We start from the raw sequence: 24,099 nt of genomic DNA, 5'->3' as shown, positions 1-24,099 counted from the left end.
GAGTATGGATTTAAATCCATTTTTCTCTGACAACCTATGGCTTACAGCAACCAGGCAGATCCCAACATATATACTGTTGTCACGTCCTGACCATAGAAAGCTGTTATGTTTCTATGGTAGAGTAGGTCAGGGCGTGATGGTTTTTTTTTCTAGTTTAGATTTTCTATGTTGTTATGTTCTAGTTTTTGTATTTCTATGTTTTTTTGGGGGGGTGATTTTCAATTAGAGGCAACTGGTCATCGTTGTCTCTAATTGGAGATCATACTTAAGTAGTTGTTTTTCCCACCTGGGTTTGTGGGAGATTGATTTTGAGTAAGTGTATGTTGTAACTCTTCGTCACGGTTTGTTGTTTTTGTTCATTCAGTTTATTTGTATGTATTGCATAGTTTCACAGTTTAATAAAGAAAATGTGGAACGATACACACGCTGCGCTTTGGTCCGCTCCTTCATTCTACGACAACCGTGACAACTGTACTGTATGTACCAGGGTCATGGTTATTTAGTACGAATAGCACAAACAAACACATATGGTAAGCCATGAGCAAAATGTTCTGGAAAACAGAACCTGTTCCATTCTGACAAATATCAAGTCCACATAGTATGTTAATTTGGGCTCTGTTTGTTTTATTGTTAAACATGATAATATATGGAATGTAATAACACCGGTGTTAAAGCCTATCATTATAGAGAAATTTGCAAAACATAAATAAACAGTTTTCGCTAAGCCTTAGTTTTATGTTGTAAGAGCTTAGTGGTTTACCATACTTCGAGCTATACCGTGTGTGTGTGTGTGTGTGTGTGTGTGAGACTCTGAGAAATAACCTTGTACAGTTCATGACTTGTGATTCTGTGTGCGTGCGTGCGTGCGTGTGCAATTCTGAGAAAGCGAGCAGGGGTACCTTCCTACCTTGTAGCCTACAGGCAGGTTTTCACAGTCCTGTGTGCATCCACTGACTCGACGGTTCAGACACTCATTGACGTGACAGTTCCTCTCGTCCGACGCGTCCCCACAGTCGTCCCTCCTGTTACACAGGCTGGCCAGCGAGACACAGCGGCCGTTGACACACATGAAGAAAGAGCCGTTGCACAAGCTTTCTACAGAACAAAGTGGTACGTGTTAGATTCTAACTTTCTGTGAAAGCCAGGGATGCAAGACTTCTGAATTCCCGGAACCAGATTAAGCCTAGTCCTAGATAAAAAAATGAAATAAAAAAAAATGTTTGTTGTTGTCAAGTACTAGGCTTAATCTGGGTCTGGGGAACCGGCCAACATAATTAAACAGTCAATTAAACATATTTCTATCAACCAGGAACGTGTACAGATAGGGGTGTACCTGTGCCAGAGCACCTCCCCCTTTGCCCTCCTACTCGCCAACTGCCCTTTTGGGTGGTGGTATTTGTATATATTTCTGTACACAGTTTTTGACGTTGTTGTTCTGAACCCACTGTCCGAAATTCGTTGTGATGTCGTCAAGTTTAAATATCAACAGTACTGATACAGCAGCATAACACTTGATAACACTCGATTTACATGATCATCACTATTCGGCCTGGTTGGCTGATAGCCCACGTGCAGCAGAGAGAGGCAGAAAGACAGAAAGGAGCGGCTGCATCTACGACTCTCCGACCCAACTCCATCCCTTCTTCAGTCGGGAGTTGCAAATGAGTGTCATGGCAACAGAGGAAGTCAAGACGTTCATCCATGTTTCTCAAATGTCAAATTTCGAAGTTGTTCCGAAGATTACTTCTCTGTATTGTTCCAAGGTTAAGTTTAGGCATCAACTCCGAATTCTTAAGGTTAGGAATTAACTCCGAATGGTTAAGGTAAGTGTTAAGGTTTGGGATAGGCGTAAAACCAAAATATTAAAAATAACCTATCGGTGGATTTACACATGTATCCTTTGGGCACTTTGGAACCATAGGCGGATGCTTCGGCCCATCTGCCATCCACGTCCACAATGCCTACTTGAAGGTAACAGCGCTCGCTGTTGCCCCTGGTGGCTGGTTTCCACGGCATCTCCCGACGTCCTCAGGCATGGATGGACGTCGAATAATGACTTGTATCACAGGTGACCTGCCTAACCACCATATACTAAAAATATCCACACAAGCTACTAGCCAGCCAGCCCATATATCATGAGTCAGAAGATCATAGATATTATATTATAAAGACCATTGAAGATAAATCACAATCAGTAAACTGAGAACCATTCATTTTGAGCACCTGCCCCATGTAATGTCTGAGCACGGCCCTGCTATCAACTCAATTTGTATCAGCCCTGTTCCCAGCAGGTCTATGAGCATAACGTGTTGGTAATAGGCTCAAACCAGCCGGGACATGGTGAGACTGGGGTGGTCTGTGCCTCTTCTGTTCTCTCTCACACACCCACCCACCCACACAGACACACACACACACACACCCACCCACACACCCACACACAGTTGTGTTGTATCAGATGAAAGGCTTGCCTGCAGCAGAACACTTGGGGTTGTGTGGCAGCTCGTCTGATTGGTCGAGACAGTCGGGATGGCCGTCACACTCCCACTGGACTCTGGGTAAACAGCGGCCATCTGTGCAGCGGAACTCCCCCAGACTGCAGGACCCGTACTCTGTAGGACACAGGAGGCAAGAGGCGGGATGTGCAGTCAGAACACAACAAGAGGAAATACAAGAGAGAGAGAGAGAGAGAGAGAGAGAGAGAGAGAGAGAGAGAGAGAGAGAGAGAGAAGTTCTTACTACACTCCGGGGTCTCATCGGAGCCGTCTCCACAGTCATCATCATGGTCACAAGCGAACCGCTGTGGGATGCAGACCTGATTACGACACTGGAACATGCCCTCCATGCACGTGTTGTTTGGGGCTGTGATAAGAAATATGTGGAGGGAGGGACAATTTGTTAATGAAATACGTAAGATTTTTTCACACCATACACCCCTCTCAAAAAGGATCTGAACTTCTATAGGAATGTGGACATTATTAACAAGGTGCACTATATATACAAAAGTAGGTGGACACCCCTTCAAATTAGTGGATTTGGCTATTTCATCCACACCTGTTGCTGACATGCGTATAAAATTGAGCACACAGCCATGCAATCTCCATAGACAAACATTCACAGCGGAATGGCCTTACAGAAGAGCTCAGTGACTTTCAATGTGGCACCGTCATAGGATGCCACCTTTCCAACAAGTCAGTTCGTCAAACGTCTGCCCTGCTAGAGCTGCCCCGGTCAACTGTAAGTGCTGTCATTGTGAAGTGGAAACGTCTAGGAGCAACAACGGCTCAGCCGCGAAACGGTAGCCCACACAAACTCACAGAACAGGACCGCCGAGTGCTGAAGCTCATAGCGCGTAAAAAATGTCTGTCCTCGGTTTCAACACTTACTACCGAGTTCCAAACTGCCTCTGGAAGCAACGTCAGCACAATAACTGTTCGTCGGGAGCTTCATGAAATGAGTTTTCATGGTCGAGCAGCCGCACATAAGCCTAAGATCATCATGCCCAATGCCAAGCGACGGCTGGAGTGGTGTAAAGCTCACCGCCATTGGACTCTGGAGCAGTGGAAACGCGTTCTCTGGAGTGATGAATCACCATCTGGCAGTCCGATGGACGAATCTGGATTTGGCAGATGCCAGGAGAATGATTTGGGGAAGGCCCTTCCCTGTTTCAGCATGACAATGCCCCCGTGCACAAAGCGAGATCCATACAGAAATGGTTTGTTGAGATCGATGTGGAAGAAATTGACTGGACTGCACAGAGAACCTGACCTCAACCCCATCGAACACCTTTGGGATGAATTGGAACGCCGACTGCGAGCCAGGCCTAATCACCCAACATCAGTGCCCGACCTCACTAATGCTCTTGTGGCTGAATGGAAGCAAGTCCCTTCAACAATGTTCCAACATCTAGTGGAAAGCCTTCCCAGAAGAGTGGAGGCTGTTAGAGCAGCAAATGGGGGACCAACTCCATATTAATGCCCATAATTCTGGAATGAGATGTTCAACGAGCAGGTGTCCACATACTTTTGGCCATGTAGTGTATGTGTCAGGGGGAAATATGGTTTTACAGTACTGCAGGAGATGGAGGGCCGATTATTTTTATATTTTTTTCTTATAACAGAAACGTATTGAGTAATTTCTGCTTTACAATGAGGATTCTGAATACACAATGACAAACGCAATGAGACATTTTTTTGCTTTATAAATGGGACTGAGTCTGACTATGCTATGATTGTTTTCTGTTTGGTTTCTGTCTGGAGGCCTTCAGAGGACAATACCCTATGACAGACACATATTGAGACATTTGTGCTTTACAAAGGAGATTCTGAGTGACTAAAATTTGACTGTGTGCTTTCGGGTTCGGAGGCCTTCAGAGGACAGTACACTATGACAAATATGTGTCGAGACATTTGAGCTTCAGAAAAAGGGGCTCGGGGTACACTGTCAGACATATTGAGATAATTGTGCTTTAAAAAAGGGACCGAGTGACTACACTATGACTGTGTACTTTCTGTCCAGAGGCCTTCAGAGGACAGTACACTATGACAAACATGTATTGAGACATTTGTGCTTTACAAAAGAGACTTGGACTACACTGTTAGACACATATCATTATTATTATCATTATACTATGTGCTTTAGAAAAGGGAGTGACTACACTATGACTGTGATTTTTGTTGGAGAACTTCAGAACAATATATTACCACAGCCAGCAGCAGAGAGCTCATCACTCCCATCTGGACAGTCCCTCTCCCCATCACAAAGCCAGTGTTTGGGGACGCAGGCGTACGACTCTGGGCAACTAAACAACCCTGGGCCACAGGTAGCCGTACCTGGATATGTACAATAGGAGTCGTGGTCAAAATATTATTTTACCGAACTGAAGAATCTTTAGCTTGAGTTGCAGTCTGTTTTAGCTCTCTTACCAACTCCTTAAGGAATTGTCATGCCAAACATGTTTGGTATGATAATGAGTGACAAGGATTTGGCAAGACAGCAGAAACAGACTGGCACTCAGGCTACAGAATCTGCACAATTACAGTAATAGAAATATATATATTTACAAGACTTTCTGAAGGGTCTGTGCAAATATTACTGAAAACCATGAAATCCATATATGTCAAATATCTTAAATTCATCTTTCCCTGTCTCTTTTTTTGTTGTTGTACTTTTTACGCCTTTTTCTCCCCAATTTCGTGATATCCAACAAGGATTTATCTCATAAAATGTCAAATATATTAAATTAATCTTCCCTGTCCCTTTTTTTGTACTTTTTACCCCTTTTTTGCAATATCCAATTGGTAGTTACAGTCTTGTCCCATCGCTGCAACTCCCGTACGGACTCTGGAGAGATGAAGGTCGAGAGCCATGTGTCCTCCGAAACATGACCTCGCCAAGCTGAACTGCTTCTTGACACACTGCCCACTTAACCCAGAAGCCAGCTGCAACATTGTGTCGGAGGAAACACCGTACAGCTGGCAACCGAAGTCAGCGTGCATGCGCCAGGCTGCCACAAGGAGTCGCTAGTGCATGATGGGACAAGGACATCCCAGCCGGCCAAACCCTAACCTCCCCTAACCCAGACGATGCTGGGTCAATTGTGCGCCGCCTCATGGGTCTACCGGGCGCAGCCGACAGCAACACAGCCCGGGATCGAACCCAGATCTATAGTGACGTCTCAAACAGTGCGATGCAGTGCCTTAGACCGCTGCGCCACTCAGGAGGCCCCTTTCCCTGTCCCTTTGATGTTGATTTATGGCTGTTCTCCACATTTTCTACACACATTTGAGTCAACATAATGTAAATAAATTCAGGCGTGTTTTTATACCACAGATCTCTGCACTCTCGTCTAATCCATCCCCACAGTCGTCCTCTCCGTCACAAAGCCACTGCTTGGCTATGCACTTGTTCTTAGAGCAGGCAAACTGGTTCCACAGGCAGGACAAGTCTAGACAGAATGAAATATAACATATTATATGGTATTTCATTGGGAGAAGAAGTATGTAAACATCTTCACAATTAACCATGCAGAGAGCAGTGATAAATTCATGATTTATTACGGTAGTGTATGTGTGCAAAGTCCAAATGGGCCCAGGTTTCAACTGTTATAGAGTAATACGAAATTGCAGTCAAGTCACATACAAGAAAGAAGGTAGGTCTTTGTACAGAAAAGGTGAAGAAAATAATATCACGTATGGAGGTGAAGGTAACCAATTTTGAAGCAAATTATTCTAATGCAGGTGGAAAATTATATCACTTCATCAATGTCATCTGTGAAATTAGATACACCAACACGGCAAAACCATTCTCTCAGTCGTAAGCACTTTCAAAGTAATGCTCGTCTTACAGTCAAACCATATACAAAGGAGTGCCAAGTGACGTAAAAAGAATTCATCCTTAGCAAGCAGAGAGAGAGAGAGAGAGAGAGCGAGAAAGAGGGAGAGAGAGAGAGAGGAGGGAGATGAAAGAGGGAGAGATGAGAGAGGGAGAGACATAAAGAAAGAAAGAATTGTCTGTTTATCTGTTTGCATTCCACATCAATTTAATGATGACACTGCGGAGCTGCTTCCTTTGCTCCTTGGGCATTCAGAGAGCAACCATTAACAAATACTGTGTGGCTGTATGGACAAGGTCAGCGTGAACTAGCCACACAAACAGCACCAACAACGCTGTGTGTGCATCCGACCGCTACTGGCTGGGACTCGTTCAAATACACCGACGACGAGCAAATCCACAACAAATATAAATAGGATATTTGCCATTGCTATTCTGTTTGTGTTACAACAGCATAGTCTACCGCTCTGCCCTGAAGAACCAACAGCAGGAGTGAAACATCTCCTCCCGTCAGTATTCCTCAGGAGGGGCTTTGAACAGTGATTGTGGGAGATTTCCACATAGGGGTCAAATCAGGGATGGAAACATTGGGCTCAGGCTCAGCAGGAGACACCCCTTCACTGTTTCCTTTAATGACCCACATGAACGAACCACCAACACTGGGTTATCTTGTCTTCTTATCTGTCCGTATTGACCAAATGTATTGACCAGACACATCAGTGGATACAGGAAAAAAGGGGAAATTGTTCAACCTAGAAATTCTCCATTATATTTCGCCACCTCGTACTTTGTCAACATTTCATGCAGGTACGTACCCTACAACATAACGATCCAATCGTTCCCTTGAGTCATTTGAATAATTTAGACTCTCTCTCTCTCTCTCGTCAGTGTCAGTGGATACAAATCAGTGCAATGTGCTTGCTAAAATAAATGTCATGTAAATAAATATGATATAAATATGTCTATCACACCACACTGGAATTCATCTGCGCCGTCTTCACAGTCTTTCACTCCGTCACACAGCCAGACAGTGTGGATGCAGTTTCCACTGGGGCAAGCAAAATGGCCGTCCTCACATCTCTTTCTGAGGGAAGGAGCTGGGGAGAAACCAGAAGCCAAGATCCATTCAGAACAATAAACTGCGAGGCCGGGCTATGTTCAAAATCTCTTCAAATGCATTCCACCAGGGCCGGTGTCTGTCTGGTACACGGCCACATCAACAGTAGCCGACAGAACTAGCATCACAGAAGAGAAAAAAAGGGAAGGGAAAAAACCTACTCCGGCAGTTGGTTTCATCTGCATAATCCCCACAGTCGTTGGCTCCATCACATATCCAGGAGGGGTGGACACAGAGGGAGGTAGAGTTGCAGCTGACGAACACCGTCTCCTTCACCCCCAGCATGTAGTAATCCAAGCAGCCTGTGTTGCCTAAAGGAAGTGGTCATTCGACCGGCATATCCAAAGGCTAAGGTTAGCGATTGATATTCCCCGGCTATACACTGTCTTATCTATAATAGTGTAGTGCCCTGATATTAATAACAAAACTAAAAATAACTTAAAATTCCAGGGAGAAATTCCTTCTTCTCTTTTATCTAACATTAATAACACACACGACCAGGCCTAGCCTACAGACCAGCTACTTGGGAAAGGTAATGTTGTAGCACCTTAGAAAGATACAGTGTAGCGCCTTAACACAGATACGTTATGGCGCTTTAACAAAGGCTTATCTTACTGCAGTTCTTCTCATCTGAGGCGTCGGGACAGTCGATGATCTGATTGCAGCGGGCCGAGGCCGGAATACAAACCCCGTTCAGACACCGCCAGTCTGAGGGAGAGCATGTGGAATCTGGAGAGAAAATACAGGTCCGAAAAGAAAAAGATGAAGAAACGAGGGGTAGAAATATGTTTTATTTGAAATCCATCTCTTTGGTTCATCGTCAGGTGGACTAGGAGATAATAGAAAGAATAGATAATATTATGGAGAAATGTTCATCTATGAAATCTAACAGGAGAGACAGGAGTTCACCCTAAAGCTATTTATTTGTTTATACAGTAGTAATGTAGTACAGATGATGTCTGTCAGACTGGGCATGTCAATTCATCAGATTCGTATTACTCACTGTTACAATAAACCTCGTCGGAATTATCTCCACAGTCGTTGACCCCGTCACAAACCCGCCTATTGGCCACACAGCGCTGGTTATAGCAGCTCTTGAAGCCGCGTCTGCAGTTTCTGTTATCTGTAAGAGAGGAAGAGGAGTAAAGAGGGAGAGGAAGAAAAACGAAAGAGATAAAAAATAAATAAAGACACTTTAGGAAGAGATTCGACCAAAGGGATTACATGACATCCACTTTAATACGGTTCCTCTTCTCCTTCGTGGAGTTCAGGAAGTGAGCGAGTCCGAACTCATTCTACTGGACAAGAACCCGGCGGGGCTTGGTAGGGATTTTCATCTGAGCACTGGTGAACTAGTACAGCAACACATATTTGGTGTTTACTTACCACAGTATTGCATTTTCTCATCCGACTTGTCTTTGCAGTGTGCTATTCCGTCACATGTCAGCTGATAGTCGATACACTCCCCGTTCCCACACTCAAACTCAGTGTGAATGTTACAGGAGGAGTTCTCAGCTGCAAAAAGAAGAGAAAATCAATATTTTTCTGATTGATTCCTCATCCAAACAGAAGGGTCTGCTTTCTGCTATATCTCCATTCTCCAACAAACATAATTCTTCAATGCCCCTCACATTGCTTCATCTGACAGTAACACTGTCAGATGCCTGTTGTCTACTTGACTATTAGCAAGACGTTCACATGGTCCTTTGAGCCGGATGCTGTTTCCCAATGAGAGGGAAAAAGACAAGGTACTAGACTTACATACACATCTGTTATCTTCCAGCAGTAGTCTCTCTCCTCTGCAGCTACAGTTGACTGTGCCGTGAGGGGTCAGAAGACAAAGGTCATGACATCCACCGTTCAGCACTGTGCAAGGGGACAGTTCACCTGGAAAAACAGAGCATTATGGGTACTGTAGTACATCATCTTACAGAAAACACACATCAACCTCCAAATAAATAGGACAGTATATAGTTAAATGTTTTTATAATCCAAATGCCATGCTTTACTTCCTACTTGCAGTGCCTCCCATAAAGAGTTTCAGCTTCCAAATATTTGAAATCAAGGACTGAAAACTTTTCAAGGTCAGTGTTGTGGTAGAAAGGTAGAATTCTCTGTTGGGGTCCCCTCTTTGAACTGTGTTTGGCTCGGACAGTGGTATGGAGAGGTAAGCTATAAACCATGCCATCATGCTGCCCCCTTAGTACCCACATGTCTGCTCATTTCAGTCAGAGAGAGAGAGAGAGAGAGAGCGAGAGAGAGAGAGGATATATTTCTCTGCTCGGATGGTACAGATTCAGCTGAAGCACAGTGCCAAGCTTGGGTTCTGGTGAAGCACAGGCCAGACAGCATGGGTTAGCCTGTGGCACTGGAGGTTGGGATTTTTGGAGTTGTTTATTCAATAACAGATTTACATTGAGTGGTAATTAATCAGGGAGGGCAGGTGGGGCTATAGGAAGTCTTGTATAATGTTCATGCCAAATGGTCAAACTCTGCTACACAGGGTTGTAACCACATGCAAACCATCACAGGCTGCGATGTATAGAAGACTCCATGTTGACAAGTGAGTTTTGCTTTGATGTACTGTATAGAATTCACTTACAATTGTTGGTATTGTTGGAAACTGCAACAATTCCCATTGGCTGGTTGGGGATGTCGGCTCTGAGGACCTTGATGTCGCCACCTGTGTACTTATTGGAGCGTACCACCGCCCTCCCTACCCAATCAGACCAGAACAGGAAGTTCCCATAGATAGCCAGGCCAAAGAAGGTTCCTGGACCTGACTTCGCAATCACCTACAGAATGAACGGAATAAGAAAATGGTGTTAAATTGGTTTTACGCTCATGTTTTAGTCATTAGTTAAGTCGTATTAATTTCAGTTGAAATACATCAACAGAACCTTGGACATCACATACTCAAGCATGACAAGAGGAATGAGACAGCAGGAATAATTTCCAAATCTGATGGTGCACTCTTAGAAAAAAAGGTTTCCAAAAGGGTTCTTCAACTGTCCCCATAGGATAACCCTTTTTGGTTCCAGGTAGAACCCTTTTTGGTTCCAGGTAGAACCCTATGTACAAATGGTTCTTCATGAAACCCAAAAGGGTTCTACCTGGAAGCAAAAGGGTTCTACAAGCAACCATAAAGGGTTCTTCATGGGGTTTTCCTACGGGGACAGCCAAAGAACCTTTTAAGGTTCTAGATAGCACCTTTTTTTTGAAGATTGTACAAGATATGACTTAATCATTCTATTCCGAACAACATACAGTATATATATATATATATAAAAAAAAAAAATTCTCCTTACATATCTGTGTGAGCCATCATATTCACATCGTTCAATCTTTCCCAGACTGCCATCGGAGAAGAAGAGCTTCTCGGCGGTGTGGTCGACGGTGAGTCCATTAGGTGTGAGGATGTCTGCGGTGACGACACTCTGGATATTGTTTCCTGACAGGGTGGATCTCATAATGCTGGGGTGCAGTTCATTCCAGTTAGTCCAGAACATCAGGCTGCATCAGCAGTGAAAACAAAAACATTATTGAGACTTTCACGGAAGCAAGCAGATGGGATGCACCTCCATTCAATATATTGTAAACATCCATCAACCATCAGCGTCTACGCTGAATGACTATACCCATTAAAAAACAAAACATGTTCCCAGGAAAACGCAAACATGCTTTTTCTATCTCGATTTTCTGAAGATATAAACGTGTTTCGATCCTCACATTCTAAAGCAAAATAATTGACTCATTTTTAAGCCTGCCTCATGTTCTTGTGAAGGAAAACAGGGTATAAAAGGGAGGCAAAGAAAACATAAAAGAACCATCCACTGTAAAGACATTATGATCAGTAACAAATGATGATAGAACACTTCTAACACTCCCCCAGAGCAGCTATAAACCCTGATAGAAAAGTTTTCAATAGATTTGCTAACTGAGTACATAACACAACCCATATACCCAAGTGAGCATCTACTGAAGGCCAATAAGGGTGTGTAAGTGTGTATAAGACAATAGGAGCAGGGAAGTTTTAACACCTACTTCTGACACTCCTCCAGAGCCAGGTTATGTGGGTGGTCGTCCTCTGCCAGTGTGACCACAGCCTCTCTGGTGAAGGCCCCGGGGAGGCTCTGGTCCAAGCTGTGCCTGCTGACGGTGGCTGTGGTGGAGCTGGTCCAATAAAGCGAGTCCCAGGCTCCATGGTATGCTAGGCCCTCCACTGACCCCACATCTACACAGGAACAATAACACTGATATAATTAAGCAATACGGCACGAGGGGGTGCGGTATATGGCCAATATATCACGGCTAAGAGCTGTTCTTAGGCACGACGCAACACCGAGTAAGCCGTGGTTAGCCGTGGTATATTGGCCACATCTGCAGTCCTCATGCCGTGGTTAGCCGATGCCCTGGCCACATCTGCAGTCCTCATGCCTCCTTGCAGCATGCCTAAGGCACATTCACGCAGATGAGCAGGGACCCTGGGCATCTTTCTTTTGATGTTTTTCAGAGTGAGTAGAAAGGCCTCTTTAGTGTCCTAAGTTTTCATAACTGTGACCTTAATTGCCTACCGTCTGTAAGCTGTTAGTCTCTTATCGACCGTTCCACAGATGCATGTTCATTAATTGTTTATGGTTCATTGAACAAGCATGGGAAACTGTGTTTAAACCCTTTACACGCTTCTAAAGCCAATTTACCAGGCTGTAAAGGCACGGTCAACTTAGTGTATGCAAACTTCTGACCCACTGGAATTGTGATACAGTGAATTATAAGTGAAATAATCTGTCTGTAAACAATTATTGGAAAAATTACTTGTGTCATGCACAAAGTAGATGTCCTAACCGATTTGCCAAAACTATAATTTGTTAACAATAAGTGGTTGAAAAACGAGTTTTATGACTCCAACTTAAGTGTATGTAAACTTCCTACTTCATCTCTATATATCTCTATATATCTCTATATCTCTCTCTCTCTCTCTCTCTCTCTCTCTCTCTATATATATATATATATATATCTCTATCTGGCACACCTTGTAAAGGTTGTCTCATATGGTGGTGTCATGGAGGTTTCCACATAATGCATTTAGGCATGAAAGAATCCAGTGGTCAGCTGTACTGGGTAGCGATCAACACTCTGTGAATACTTTGATTTTAAACTGGTTGGGTCTGAATGTGGATAACCTTCATCAGGATACACCTGGATATCCCTGTGAATATATTTCATATTTCGCTGTACCGAACGGTAGTTTCTTCCTAAAAGATAAATCAATGCCAAACTATTTTGAATGGAACCTAACGAGCCTAGGCAGGTGTAAAGATGTCCCACTGTGCTAAGAGATGAACAATAGAAGACTGTTCACTGTTTTACATTCAGACAGGACAATAGCACAAACTAGGACATAAAAATCAACATTCACTACCAGTAAAAAAAGGAAAAGTAATACAAATAATTGAGAATACAGCCAGTGTACAAACAGGCAACACCACTAAGAAATCTTTAAACAAGCGAAAAAAAATCATATTCTCTTCATCTGCCCAAATGTATTCAGAATAAATTCTGCAAATAGGGTAATATCACACACTTGTTTGGACAAGGGAGAGGCCTATATGGTTGACAAAAATATTATTTTAAGAGATACTTAATTATCATATTCGTTAATCATTATATGGGAGTAGTGCTGGTGCTTTCTCCATGAGCTAGCCTCCTATAAGGACAACCATTATTGCCTTCCTCTCCAACATCCAACCCCCTCTGTGATTTTGATGGATCTTCCTTCCCCATTCCTGGTCAGTCAGATATATTTGAGCCAAGTCAGCATGGAGCCTAGCCTACTACACAGAAGCTACAGGGGCTATGGGGTGACAGGGATCTGCTGTCTATGTGCATTAGGGAACTATACTGCAACACCTCTGAGGCGTCTCTGTGTGTGTGTGTGTGTGTGTGTGTGTGTGTGTGTGTGTGTGTGTGTGTGTGTGTGTGTGTGTGTGTGTTTCAGCTGATTCCTCCTAAAAAAACACTATATCAGATGGACATACAGATGAAATGTCATATCCATCTATTGACATTGATATTCACTATATGTTTATCAGTGGAGGCTCCTAAGAGGAAGAAGGGGAGGACCACCCTACTCAGTGAATTTCATAAAATAAAAAAATAAACATTTAAAAAGGTCTACAGTAGCCTCAACAGCACTCTGTAGGGCAGCACCATGGTATAGCCGGAGGACAGCTAGCTTCTGTCCTCCTCTGGGTACATTGACTTCAATACAAAATCTAGGAGGCTCGTGGTTCTCAACCCATTTCATAGACTTACACAGTAATTATGACATCTTCTGGAGGACGTCCTCCAAACTATCAGAGCTCTTGCAGCTTGAACTGACATGTTGTCCACCCAATCAAAGGATCTGCGAATGAATCTAGTACTGAAAGCATAATCTACAACTAGCTAGCACTGTTAGCCATGCATAAAATGTGGTAAGTAGATGACTCAAAGAGAGAGAAAGACAGTGAATTTGATAAAATAAAAAATGAAGGAGAAGCAAGAGAGAAAAAAATAGAGTATTTTTTTTCACTTTCACTTTTTTAGCTAGCAAATACAGCTAGCTAGTTCAGCCTACTGAAACACCCGGCTCAAACAGAGGGATGTGGTGTTAGCTAGCTGGCTATGACTTTCCAACACAACCCTGGAACTCTGCCAAGTCAAGGTAAGCTTTTGGTTTGACTAATTTACTGCCACCGGGGCACGCCGGTGTAACTGCTTACTGACTGTACACTAACGTTACTGCATGATTGTAGCAGGTTTACTAATGGGTTAGTTCTATTAGCTATGCTGACTATGACGTTACTTTAGCTAATATGGTGACAATGATGAAGGTTGTGTGTAGCGGTTTGGCTTGGAAATGTTTTTTTGCCTGGTCACATACAGCTGATGTGTTGTGCATTGAAGTCCACAAGCGAAGGGACAAGGTGAGAGGCAGAGAGCACATAGATGCAAGAAGGAATACAACATGGCTGCTATGAAAGTGAACTGTGTTTACGCGTGATCAGGGGTGTATTCAATTCGCGGATTCTGTTGAAACACGTTTCTTAAATGGAAGCAAACGGAATAAAACAGGGATAAACATAACTGAATTTGTCCAATAGAAACTCTCGTTTGCAACAGTTGGACTAATGATTACACCCTATATCAGCTAGATGCAGGCAAGAGTGTGCAAGGTGGTATTGAATGTCACTGGCTGTCCATGTGTCACTGTCTGTCACCTCAAATTTGTCTCTCGACCTGTGTGCACCTACGTTGTAAACTTTCATTCATAGGCTATGTTGTAGCAACCTCATGATGGGTATAGGGAAAATTTGAGTATCATGTAGTAGCCTAAACCTACCAATGATACATTAAACTGGGTGAATGGAATATGAATGACAGTGATCCAAAATAATCCAATATGAAGTAATAGAAATAAGGCCATGCTCATGAATAAAAAAATAGTCATCCCTTATCTTAACCGGCACTGACCGCCACTGATGTCTATATAGGATGAGAGTAAAAGCGTCCTCATGCTTCCCATCCGAAACAGTTCCGAACAGTTTGTGCATAATATTATGATGACATTTTGTGACGATTAAGTTTGTTTTGGTCTTCGACAAGGGGTTTTTCGAGCAAGCCGAAGTCGGTAGCTGAAGTCTACGCCCCTTCATCGGTGATTGGTCAACAGTAGGGATTCCTCCATGAAGTGTTTGCTGTCAATTAACAAGAGACGACTCGTTTTCATGAAAACATTTTCATTGAGAAATACTGCAAAATTGCGTGACTAAGATCTCCTTGGCAAAAACGTCAAAATGAACGACAGATTTTTTAGAGTTATCTTAGATTCATTCCGACTACGGCGTCTCAATATGGATAAACATTACAATTGCTGTTTTTCTTCTCATTTTTTAAACAAAGGTCTTTTAATGGAGTATGCAAGCACACTCATTCGCTTCGCCTATATGCACCAGCCAAACCGAAGCACACAGAAGTTTTAAGTCCTCACCATATGAGTAATGTTTTCAACGTGGCACAACAAATGATGCCACCTTTTCAACATGTCAGTTCGTCAAATTTCTGCTCTGCTACAGCAGCCTCTGTCAACTGTAAGTGCTGTTATTGTGAAGTGGAAACGTCTAGGAGCAAACAACGACTCAGCCGCAAAGTGGTAGGCCACACAAGGTCACCGAACGGGACCGCCAAGGTTGCAACACTCACTACCGAGTTCCAAACTGCCTCTGGATGCAATGTCAACACAATAACTGTTCGTCGGGAGCTTCATGAAATGGGTTTCCATGGCAGAGCATCCACACACAACACAAACATCACCATGCACAATGCCAAGCGTCGGTTGGAGTGGTGTAAAGCTCACCGCAATTGGTCTCTGGAGCAGTGGAAATGCGTTCTCTGGAGTGATAAATCATATTCACCATCTGGCAACCCGATGGACGAATCTGGGTTTGGCGGATGCCAGGAGAACCCTACCTGCCCGAATGCCAACTGTAAAGTTTGGTGGAGGAGGAATAATTGTCTGGGGCTGTTTTTCATAGTTCGGGCTTGGCCCCTTAGTTCTACTGAAGGGAAATCGTAATACTACAGCATACAATTACATTTTAGATGATTCTGTGCTTCCAACTTTGTGGCAACAGTTTGGGGAAGAGTCCTGACCTCGAACAGCTTTGAGATGAATTGGAACGCCAGCTGCGAGCCAGCCCTAATCGCCCAACATCAGTGCCCGACCTCACTAATGCTCTTGTGGCCTTCAGTAATGTCCCTTCAGCAATGTTCTAACATCTAGTGGAAAGCCTTCCCAGAAGAGTTGAAGTTGTTATAGCAAAAAAGGGGGGACAAACTCCATATTAATGCTCATGATTTTGGAATGAGATGTTCGACGAGCAGGTGTCCACATACTTTCGGTCATGTAATGTATTTAATCACAGTGCTTATCGGTCTGGGCTGCAAAACATTTATAGAATAATAAGACCATTTTCCTGTTGTTTTAGTTGTCATTGCTGTCTATTAATATGCTATTTTCCTCTATTTCTCATGCTTGTACATCAGAAAGAAACAGAAATGAAATACATATATTTTGATGATTGTTGGACGGAATTTGAATTAGAAGGCCGGAAAAAAGGGAGAGGAAATGCCAGTAGTAGTCAACTGTCCCTGACAGTGTGAATAGAACAGGTAACATGTCATGGTGGAACTGACTTAACGTGTCTGTGGTGTATGAAGTTTCTGCGGAGTGATTTACAGAGGGGACAGAAGGGGTCAGGACATCACTTCCTGTTTGCCATCCATCACCTATTACAGTTGGCTGCAAACGAAGATGGATTTGCCCCCCCTGTATGAGAGAGGAAATGCCAATACCAACTATCAACCCCACTCCTCACAGGAAGTCTCAGGCCAACCCTTTTATACACCTACACCACATTCTGGTCCTCTCTAGCTCAGTTGGTAGAGCACAGCCCTTGCAAAACCACGATAGTGGGTTCGATTCCAAGGACTACCCGTACGTAAAATGTATGCCTGCATGACTGTAAGTCTTTGGATAAAAGTGTCTGCTAAATGGCTTATACAACATTAATACACCTAGAGGTTCTCTGTATAGCATTCCTTTCATCATATACAACTCCCATAGAACTAGATAACATTTAATGTATCACTTCTAAAATCACTGCAACTGACATCTCATCTTGCTGTACAATGCCGTCTTTGATAGTTTTGCTACTTCTATCAGCAGCAAAACGAAAGCAATGGAAATGGCAAAAGATCAGAGTTTCTGTCAGACGTACGAAAGAGGCTTCAGTCGGCCTCTAAGTGTTGACATCAGTGGGACATGAAAGGCAGTCAGATTATGTGGGATCCCCCTGGTTTCACACTACAAGTAACAGTTTGAGCTCTTGTCAATGGAGAGTTGAAGACTTTTGAAATTGGGGGAAAGAAATGTTCACTACTTGAAACAGCAGCTTTACTTGCTCATCAGTCTTCTCTCTCATCTTTCTGAAGGCAGGGAGGAAGCTACAGTATGGTGCAGAAATGAAATAATGAACGCATTCAATGTGAAAGGAGGTGAGAAAAGAATGCAAGTACATTCTACAAGGATTTCCACTTCCCCCGTTACTCTTTGCTACAGATGTAGAATCTTAATCACTCTTTGGTTGCTGAAAATTTTCCTGCACAGCAGTGTATTAGAGGTTTAAAAAGGCTTCTACAGTCAGTCATTACCACTTAGAAATTTCAGACTTGATTTGTCCCTACAAAAATTCACATTTCTTGTTGCTGCAGGATTATTTTCCTGCTGTAGCAAATTGACTCAAATTGAGATCCTACATCTGTAGATATGATAAAGCAAACATTTTCAAAACAGTAGTAATTCATTTAGTAATGGATAAATGAGCAGACAAACAAATACCACACTTTATCAAAGTGAACTTACTCTCAACGATCACTCTCCGTCCGGTCCAGTCGTCATTGACAACCTGTATATTCCCAAAGTGAACGTCACTATAGAAAATCCGGTTGGTGCCACCAGAGTCCTGTTGTCGGTGATGAAAGGCCAGCGCTATCACATTCTTGAAGTAGGCAGGGTTCTCATAGGGCCTGATGGGAGAGTTGAGGTCGCTGTCGTCTGATAGGTGGATGCTCCTCAGGATCGACCTCTCAGAGTAGAGAAGGTAGCCATCGTACTGGTGACAGCTGAGACCGTCTAATCAAACGACAATGATTATGTAATTGAACCTTTGAAACTGTGATTAATTGAAATAAGAACCATTTGATGTGGGAAAAAATACAAAAATAAGATCAAACTTTAATAGTGCATTTAAAATCTCTACACACTTAACAGTAAAAATAAATAAATGTAAGAATAAAAAGCAAACAAGAGGCAATAAAAGAGATGAATGAAAACACAAAAGATCACTGATTACCTTTAGCCAGGTAGCCGTGAGCACAGGAACACGTCCTCCTCCCACTGCCCTGGTGGAAACACAGCTGATGGCAGCCTCCGTTGTTTTGGCCGCACGGGTTGGTTCCTGTAGGGAAGTCAACTACAGGGTCAAAGGTCAGAGGTCAAGTCAGGTTCTCCACAGTCTTATTGGCTGTCAATCTGAAATGTGTTGTTTTGACCATAAGGAATAAGATTCCATTTTGAAGTTGCAGTATCAATGTTAAATCAATATTCAGCTATTACGTTTCTGTATTGCAAGAGGTTGAAATACCTTCACATTAAAATGGGCAATCAGCAGTTGCTGCATCCATTTTTGGGCATAATAATACATTATTTGTACCTATTGATTCTTGAATAATATAACTTATAAATAAATGCCTCATCAGCTTAGTTTAACTGTTGTACCCCAACAGAACCCCAAATATAAGCTTGTTTTACTCCAATGTTTGTAAACAAAGGAAATGTTAACAAAACATGGTTAAACTCCAATTTTGATATCATGGATATCCTTGCATCCATACCTCTGTTTATGCATTTGAGAGTGATTACATTTTTTTCCAGCCCCATCCTTCAGCTTTTTACTGAAACAGTGGTGGGAAGGACGACGTTATTGTTTCAACTGCTGATTGGCCCTTTAATCTCAGGTCTATTCTAGAACACTTAACAACCGCAGGTACTGACAGCCAGGTAAGAACATGAAATAATAAGGACGTGATAATGAAGTTGAAACCTCAACCTTTCTCCCGTCCTCGGTTAAAGACTTTGACATCGTTCAAGTTGACTCCCAGACCACTCCTCAGAGTCATGGCTCCCTCCGTTGGATAACTCTTGACGCCTCGGCGAATGGAGCCTCTGGCATGAGCCCTATGCACGCACGCACGCACGCACGCACGCACGCACGCACGCACGCACGCACGCACGCACGCACGCACACACACACACACACACACACACACACACACACACACACACACACACACACACACCAGGAAGAGGAGGGAGCTTGACACCAGGTAACAGGAAGTTTGACACGGGGATAATCAATGGCCCTCGTCTAATTAAAACAGAAGAACTCATTCAAATACACTAGACAGCTGGTCTGACAGAAGGTGACGGGACCTAGCTACCCTTGTGGATGACATTGAGGTAGGTACGCACAATTTAAATAGAGAGGTGTCTGTTCTAAATGTTCTGCCTTTTTCTCTGTCAATTAGATTGATATTTAAAGTGACCTTGTGGTGCAGGTGGTTAATCCAACAAGGGTAGAGCAGCTGGCAAAGGCTTCTATGGAGCCTGTTTGGAGAGACTGTACTATACTGTAACATTTCTGGAAGAATAAATTACCTGTCAGCCCAGTATATGTAAGCCCCATAGACGGCCATTGAAAACAGATCCGCTGTGTTGCTGGCTGAGGATGACAGTACTATCTCCCGGCTCTCTCCGCTCTCAAGGCTGATCCGCTCTATCTTGTCGGCGCGGGCGTCGCACCAATATAATTTATTTTCCTAGAATACAATGTTGAGAAAGTAAACTTCAGGTATATGATGGTGGGAGAGTATCATTATAAAAAGATAACACAAAGCAGAATGTAATGCCACTTCAGCCTGGAAGATCAGAGGGAGGCTAAAGTGCTGTGTGTGCACTCTGGGGGCCAAAAACACCTGGTCCTCCTGTTTGGCTCAGTGGGTAAACGTGTGGAGCTAGCAACATCAACGTCATGGATTTGATTCCCTCTCGGGTCACAAATAATACAATGCCTGCACCCACTGATTGCCAATAACTTTGACGCCTATCCTTTTGAGATTTTTTTTTTTTTACTTGCTCAACAAAATCTCTTTTTGCAATTGTATTACTTTGAAATAATATAATAATAAACTAAAAATAATACCATATAATATAGCTCGGTATTTGTATTATTTATTTCATAGTATTTTTTGCTCATCTTTATCAAGGGTGCCAATAACTTTGGAGATGAATAAACATAAGCTGTTTTAGATAAAAGCATCTGCTAAATGGCATTCATTATTATATTTTATAAACTGGGTGGTTCGAGCCCTGAATGCTGATTGGCTGACAGCCGTGGTATATCAGACCGTATACCACGGGTATGACAAAAAAAATCACTGTTTACTGTTCTAATTACGTTGGTAAGCAGTTTCTAAAAAGCAATAAGGCAGCTCGGGAGGGTTGTGGTATATGGCCAATATACTGTACCACGACTATGGGCTGTATCCAGGTACTCTGCTTTGCGCCTCGCCTAAGAACATCCCTTAGCCATGGTATATTGGCCATGTACAAAACCCCCTCCGGGCTTATTGCTTAAATATACCTCATAGTCTATGGAGATCCCATTGGGCCATGCTATTCCAGAGTTGACCAGAATAACTTGGTCTGATCCGTCCAGCCGGGCCCGACAGATGCAGGGGCTTTGGCCCCATTCTGTCCAGAACAGAAACCTGGCCAAGAGGACAACAGAAGGGTAAGAAGAGTCCACAGCCACCACCACCAAACAATGTTCATACTTTACAGTCACCTCTTACACTGACAGGAAATGCTTTGGGTTGATCTAACGTGTATTGTTCATAATCAGTAGACCACTTTTTTTGTCTAGTTGCGATAAAGATGTCTTTTTCAAGGGAGAACTGGACCAAGTCGGCAGCATCAACACATCAGTATTAGACACACAGGCACATGACGAAAATGACGTCAATACAATAAACAGCACGTCAGTAACAAACATGTACACGACACAAGCCAAAAAAAACTGTGCGATACGTCAAGCATCAGAGCTTGCAAAAAAATCGCAGGGCCATAACAGTATCGACGCATAATTCAAGGAGGCTGAACTCCATGCTGGTATGGATGGACAGTGCAGTAGACATTTTCAACTCCCTTTCAGAATACTAATACTGAGGCAAGCAGCTGATCCAATGTTCCAACGGTTATGACTTCCTAACTGTGAGCGCACCAATTATAAATCATTAAAAATAACATGACGGTATGCTCTGGCTCCAATCTCCTCACACAAACTCTAATATCCATAGGGGGCCAGTTGTTGACATATTTCTATATTGGCTTTAATTTAAGCAATCAGCGTGATTGCCACATAAAGTTATCTCTCTCTACATGAGATCTCCGGGTAACGCATGCATACAATGCTTTGAATAATAGGGGTTAGAGGGAGACAACATTAATTAGCCCAGCGCAGGTGAGGCACAAGCTGTGTCAGTAGACACACACACACACACACACACACACACACACACACTCAGTGCCAGTAGACTCATCTCTATTCTCCTCAGCTGCTTATCCTGGTTCATTAGCATCTCTCATCAGGGGAGGAATCAATAGGAAAGTGCCCTGCAGTCTAAGCTGATGTGGGAAAATGGACCCGTCCTTTCTTTTCCTGTTATTAATGATTGAGAAGCTGAACATGTGAGACAGTGTAATCAGTTATGAACGCAGAGAGTGCTGAAATACTGTATTTATACTTTAGTTTGCTTTGGATGAAGGGTGGATAGTTTATTGGCTGGTAATTGCTTGATGTTGTATGTACATTTTGTTGTGTTACAGCCTGAATTAAAAATGGATTGAATTGATATTTTGTGTCACTAATCTACACAACAATACCCCATAATGTCAAAGTGGAATATTCTGTTGTTGAAATGTTTTGAAATTAATGAAAAATGTAAAGCTGAAATATCTTGAGCCAATAATAATTCAACCCCTTTGTTATGGCAAGCCTAAATAAGTCCACGAGTAAAAACGTGCTTAACAAATCACATAAGTTGCATGGACTGATTCTGTGTTCAATAATAGCGGTTAACATGATTTTTTAATGACTACCCCATCTCTGTACCTCACACATACAAATAGCTGTAAGGTCCCTCAATCGAGTACTGAATTTCAAGCACAAAGACCAGGGAGGTATTTCAATTCCTTGCAAAGAAAGGCATTTGTAGATTTTTTTACCTTTATTTAACTAGGCAAGTCAGTTAAGAACAAATTCGTATTTACAATAATGGCCTACCAGGGAACAGTGGGTTAATTGCCTTGTTCAGGGGCAGAACGACAGATTTTCACCCTGTCAACTCAGGGATTCGATCCTGCAACCTTTTGTTACTGGCCCAACGCTCTAACCACTAGGCTACCTGCCGCCCCTAGATGTGAAAAAATATAAAGAGGATACGCTGAATATACATTTGAGCATGGTGAAGTTATTAATTAGGCTTTGGATGGTGTATCAATACACCCAGTCACTACAAAGATACGGGCGTCCTTCCTAACACAGTTCTCGGAGAGGAAGGAAACTGCTCAGCGATTTCACCACAAGGCCAATGGTAATTGTAAAACAGTTACAGAGTTTGTGATATGAGAAAACTGAGGATGGATCAACAACATTGTAGTTACTCCACAAAACTAACCTAAATGACAGAGTGAAAAGAAGGAAGCCTGTACAGAATACAAATATTCCAAAACATGCATCATGTTTGCAACAAGGCACTTAAGTAATACTGAATACAAAGCTTTATTTTGGGACAAATCCAACAAAACACGTCACTGAGTAGCAATCTTCATATTTTCCAGCATGGTGGTGGCTGCATCATGTTATGGGTATGCTTGTCATCGGTAAGGACTACGGAGTTTTCTAGGATAAAAATAAACGGAATACAGCTAAGCACAGGCAAAATCCTAGAAAAAACCTGGTTCACTCTTCTTTCCAACAGACACTGGGAGATGAATTCACCTTCCAGAAGGACAATAGACTAAGACACAAGGTGAAAATCTACAGTGGAGTTTCTTACCAAGATGACATTGAATGTTCCTGAGTGGCCTAGTTACAGTTGAATTAAATTGGATTGAAAATCTATGGCAAGACTTGACAATGACTTTCTCGCAATGATCAACAAACATGACAGAGCTAAAATAATTAAAAAAATAATATTGGACAAATATTGTACAATCCAGGTGTTCAAAGCTCTTAAAGACTTACCTAGAAAGACTCTCAGCTGTAATCTCTGCCAAAGGTGTTTCTATGTACCGTCTCAGAGGACTGAATACTTATCTAATCAAGATACAGTGCATTCGGAAACTATTCAGACCCCTTGACTTTTTCTCCATTTTGTTATGTTACAGCCTTATTCTAAAATGGATTTTAAAAAACATCCCCCTAATTAATCTACACACAATACCCCCTAATGACAGAGCAAAAAATGTTTAGATATTTTTGCAAATTTATAATGGAAAAAAACTGACATATCAAATTTACATAAGCATTCAGACCTTTTACTCAGTACTTTGTTTAAGCACCTTTGGCAGTGATTACAGCCTCGAGTCTTCTTGGGAATGACACTACAAGCTTGGCACAGCTGTATGTGGGGAGTTTCTCCCATTCTTCTCTGAAGATCCTCTCAAGCTCTGTCAGGTTGGATGGGGAGTGTCGCTGCACAGCTATTTTTAGATCTCTCCAGAGATGTTCGATCGAGTTCAAGTCCGGGCTCTGGCTGGGCCACTCAAAGACATTCAGAGACTTGTCCCGAAGCCACTCCTGCGTTGTCTTGGCTGTGTGCTTAGGGTCATTGTCCTGTTGGAAGGTGAACCTTTGCCCCAGTCTGAGGTCCTGAGCGCTCTGGAGCAGATTTTCATCAAGGATCTGCTCTGTTCATATTTCCCTCGA

General features: G+C 42.7%; 1 protein-coding gene across 1 annotated transcript in view; it reads right to left on the bottom strand.

Annotated features, from left to right (window-relative positions):
• LOC106575230 (low-density lipoprotein receptor-related protein 1B) overlaps positions 1–24,099 on the bottom strand; it is a 164,033-nt gene that overhangs the window by 76,213 nt on the left and 63,721 nt on the right. The window contains exons 37-55 of the mRNA XM_045700371.1: positions 20,752–20,878; positions 19,767–19,927; positions 19,159–19,286; positions 18,403–18,507; positions 17,913–18,182; positions 11,492–11,681; positions 10,756–10,960; positions 10,050–10,242; positions 9,209–9,334; positions 8,834–8,962; positions 8,451–8,570; positions 8,063–8,176; positions 7,609–7,758; positions 7,302–7,427; positions 5,825–5,944; positions 4,701–4,829; positions 2,737–2,859; positions 2,469–2,609; positions 908–1,095 (exon numbers count right to left, since the gene is read on the bottom strand). Of these exons, the coding sequence (XP_045556327.1) occupies positions 908–1,095; positions 2,469–2,609; positions 2,737–2,859; positions 4,701–4,829; positions 5,825–5,944; positions 7,302–7,427; positions 7,609–7,758; positions 8,063–8,176; positions 8,451–8,570; positions 8,834–8,962; positions 9,209–9,334; positions 10,050–10,242; positions 10,756–10,960; positions 11,492–11,681; positions 17,913–18,182; positions 18,403–18,507; positions 19,159–19,286; positions 19,767–19,927; positions 20,752–20,878 (2,845 nt within the window). The remainder of the gene's footprint in view (positions 1–907; positions 1,096–2,468; positions 2,610–2,736; positions 2,860–4,700; positions 4,830–5,824; positions 5,945–7,301; positions 7,428–7,608; positions 7,759–8,062; positions 8,177–8,450; positions 8,571–8,833; positions 8,963–9,208; positions 9,335–10,049; positions 10,243–10,755; positions 10,961–11,491; positions 11,682–17,912; positions 18,183–18,402; positions 18,508–19,158; positions 19,287–19,766; positions 19,928–20,751; positions 20,879–24,099) is intronic.

The sequence above is a fragment of the Salmo salar genome, chromosome ssa17 (assembly GCF_905237065.1).
Source record: "Salmo salar chromosome ssa17, Ssal_v3.1, whole genome shotgun sequence".
NCBI lineage: Eukaryota > Metazoa > Chordata > Actinopteri > Salmoniformes > Salmonidae > Salmo > Salmo salar.
This window is presented reverse-complemented; position numbering and strand designations above follow the sequence as displayed.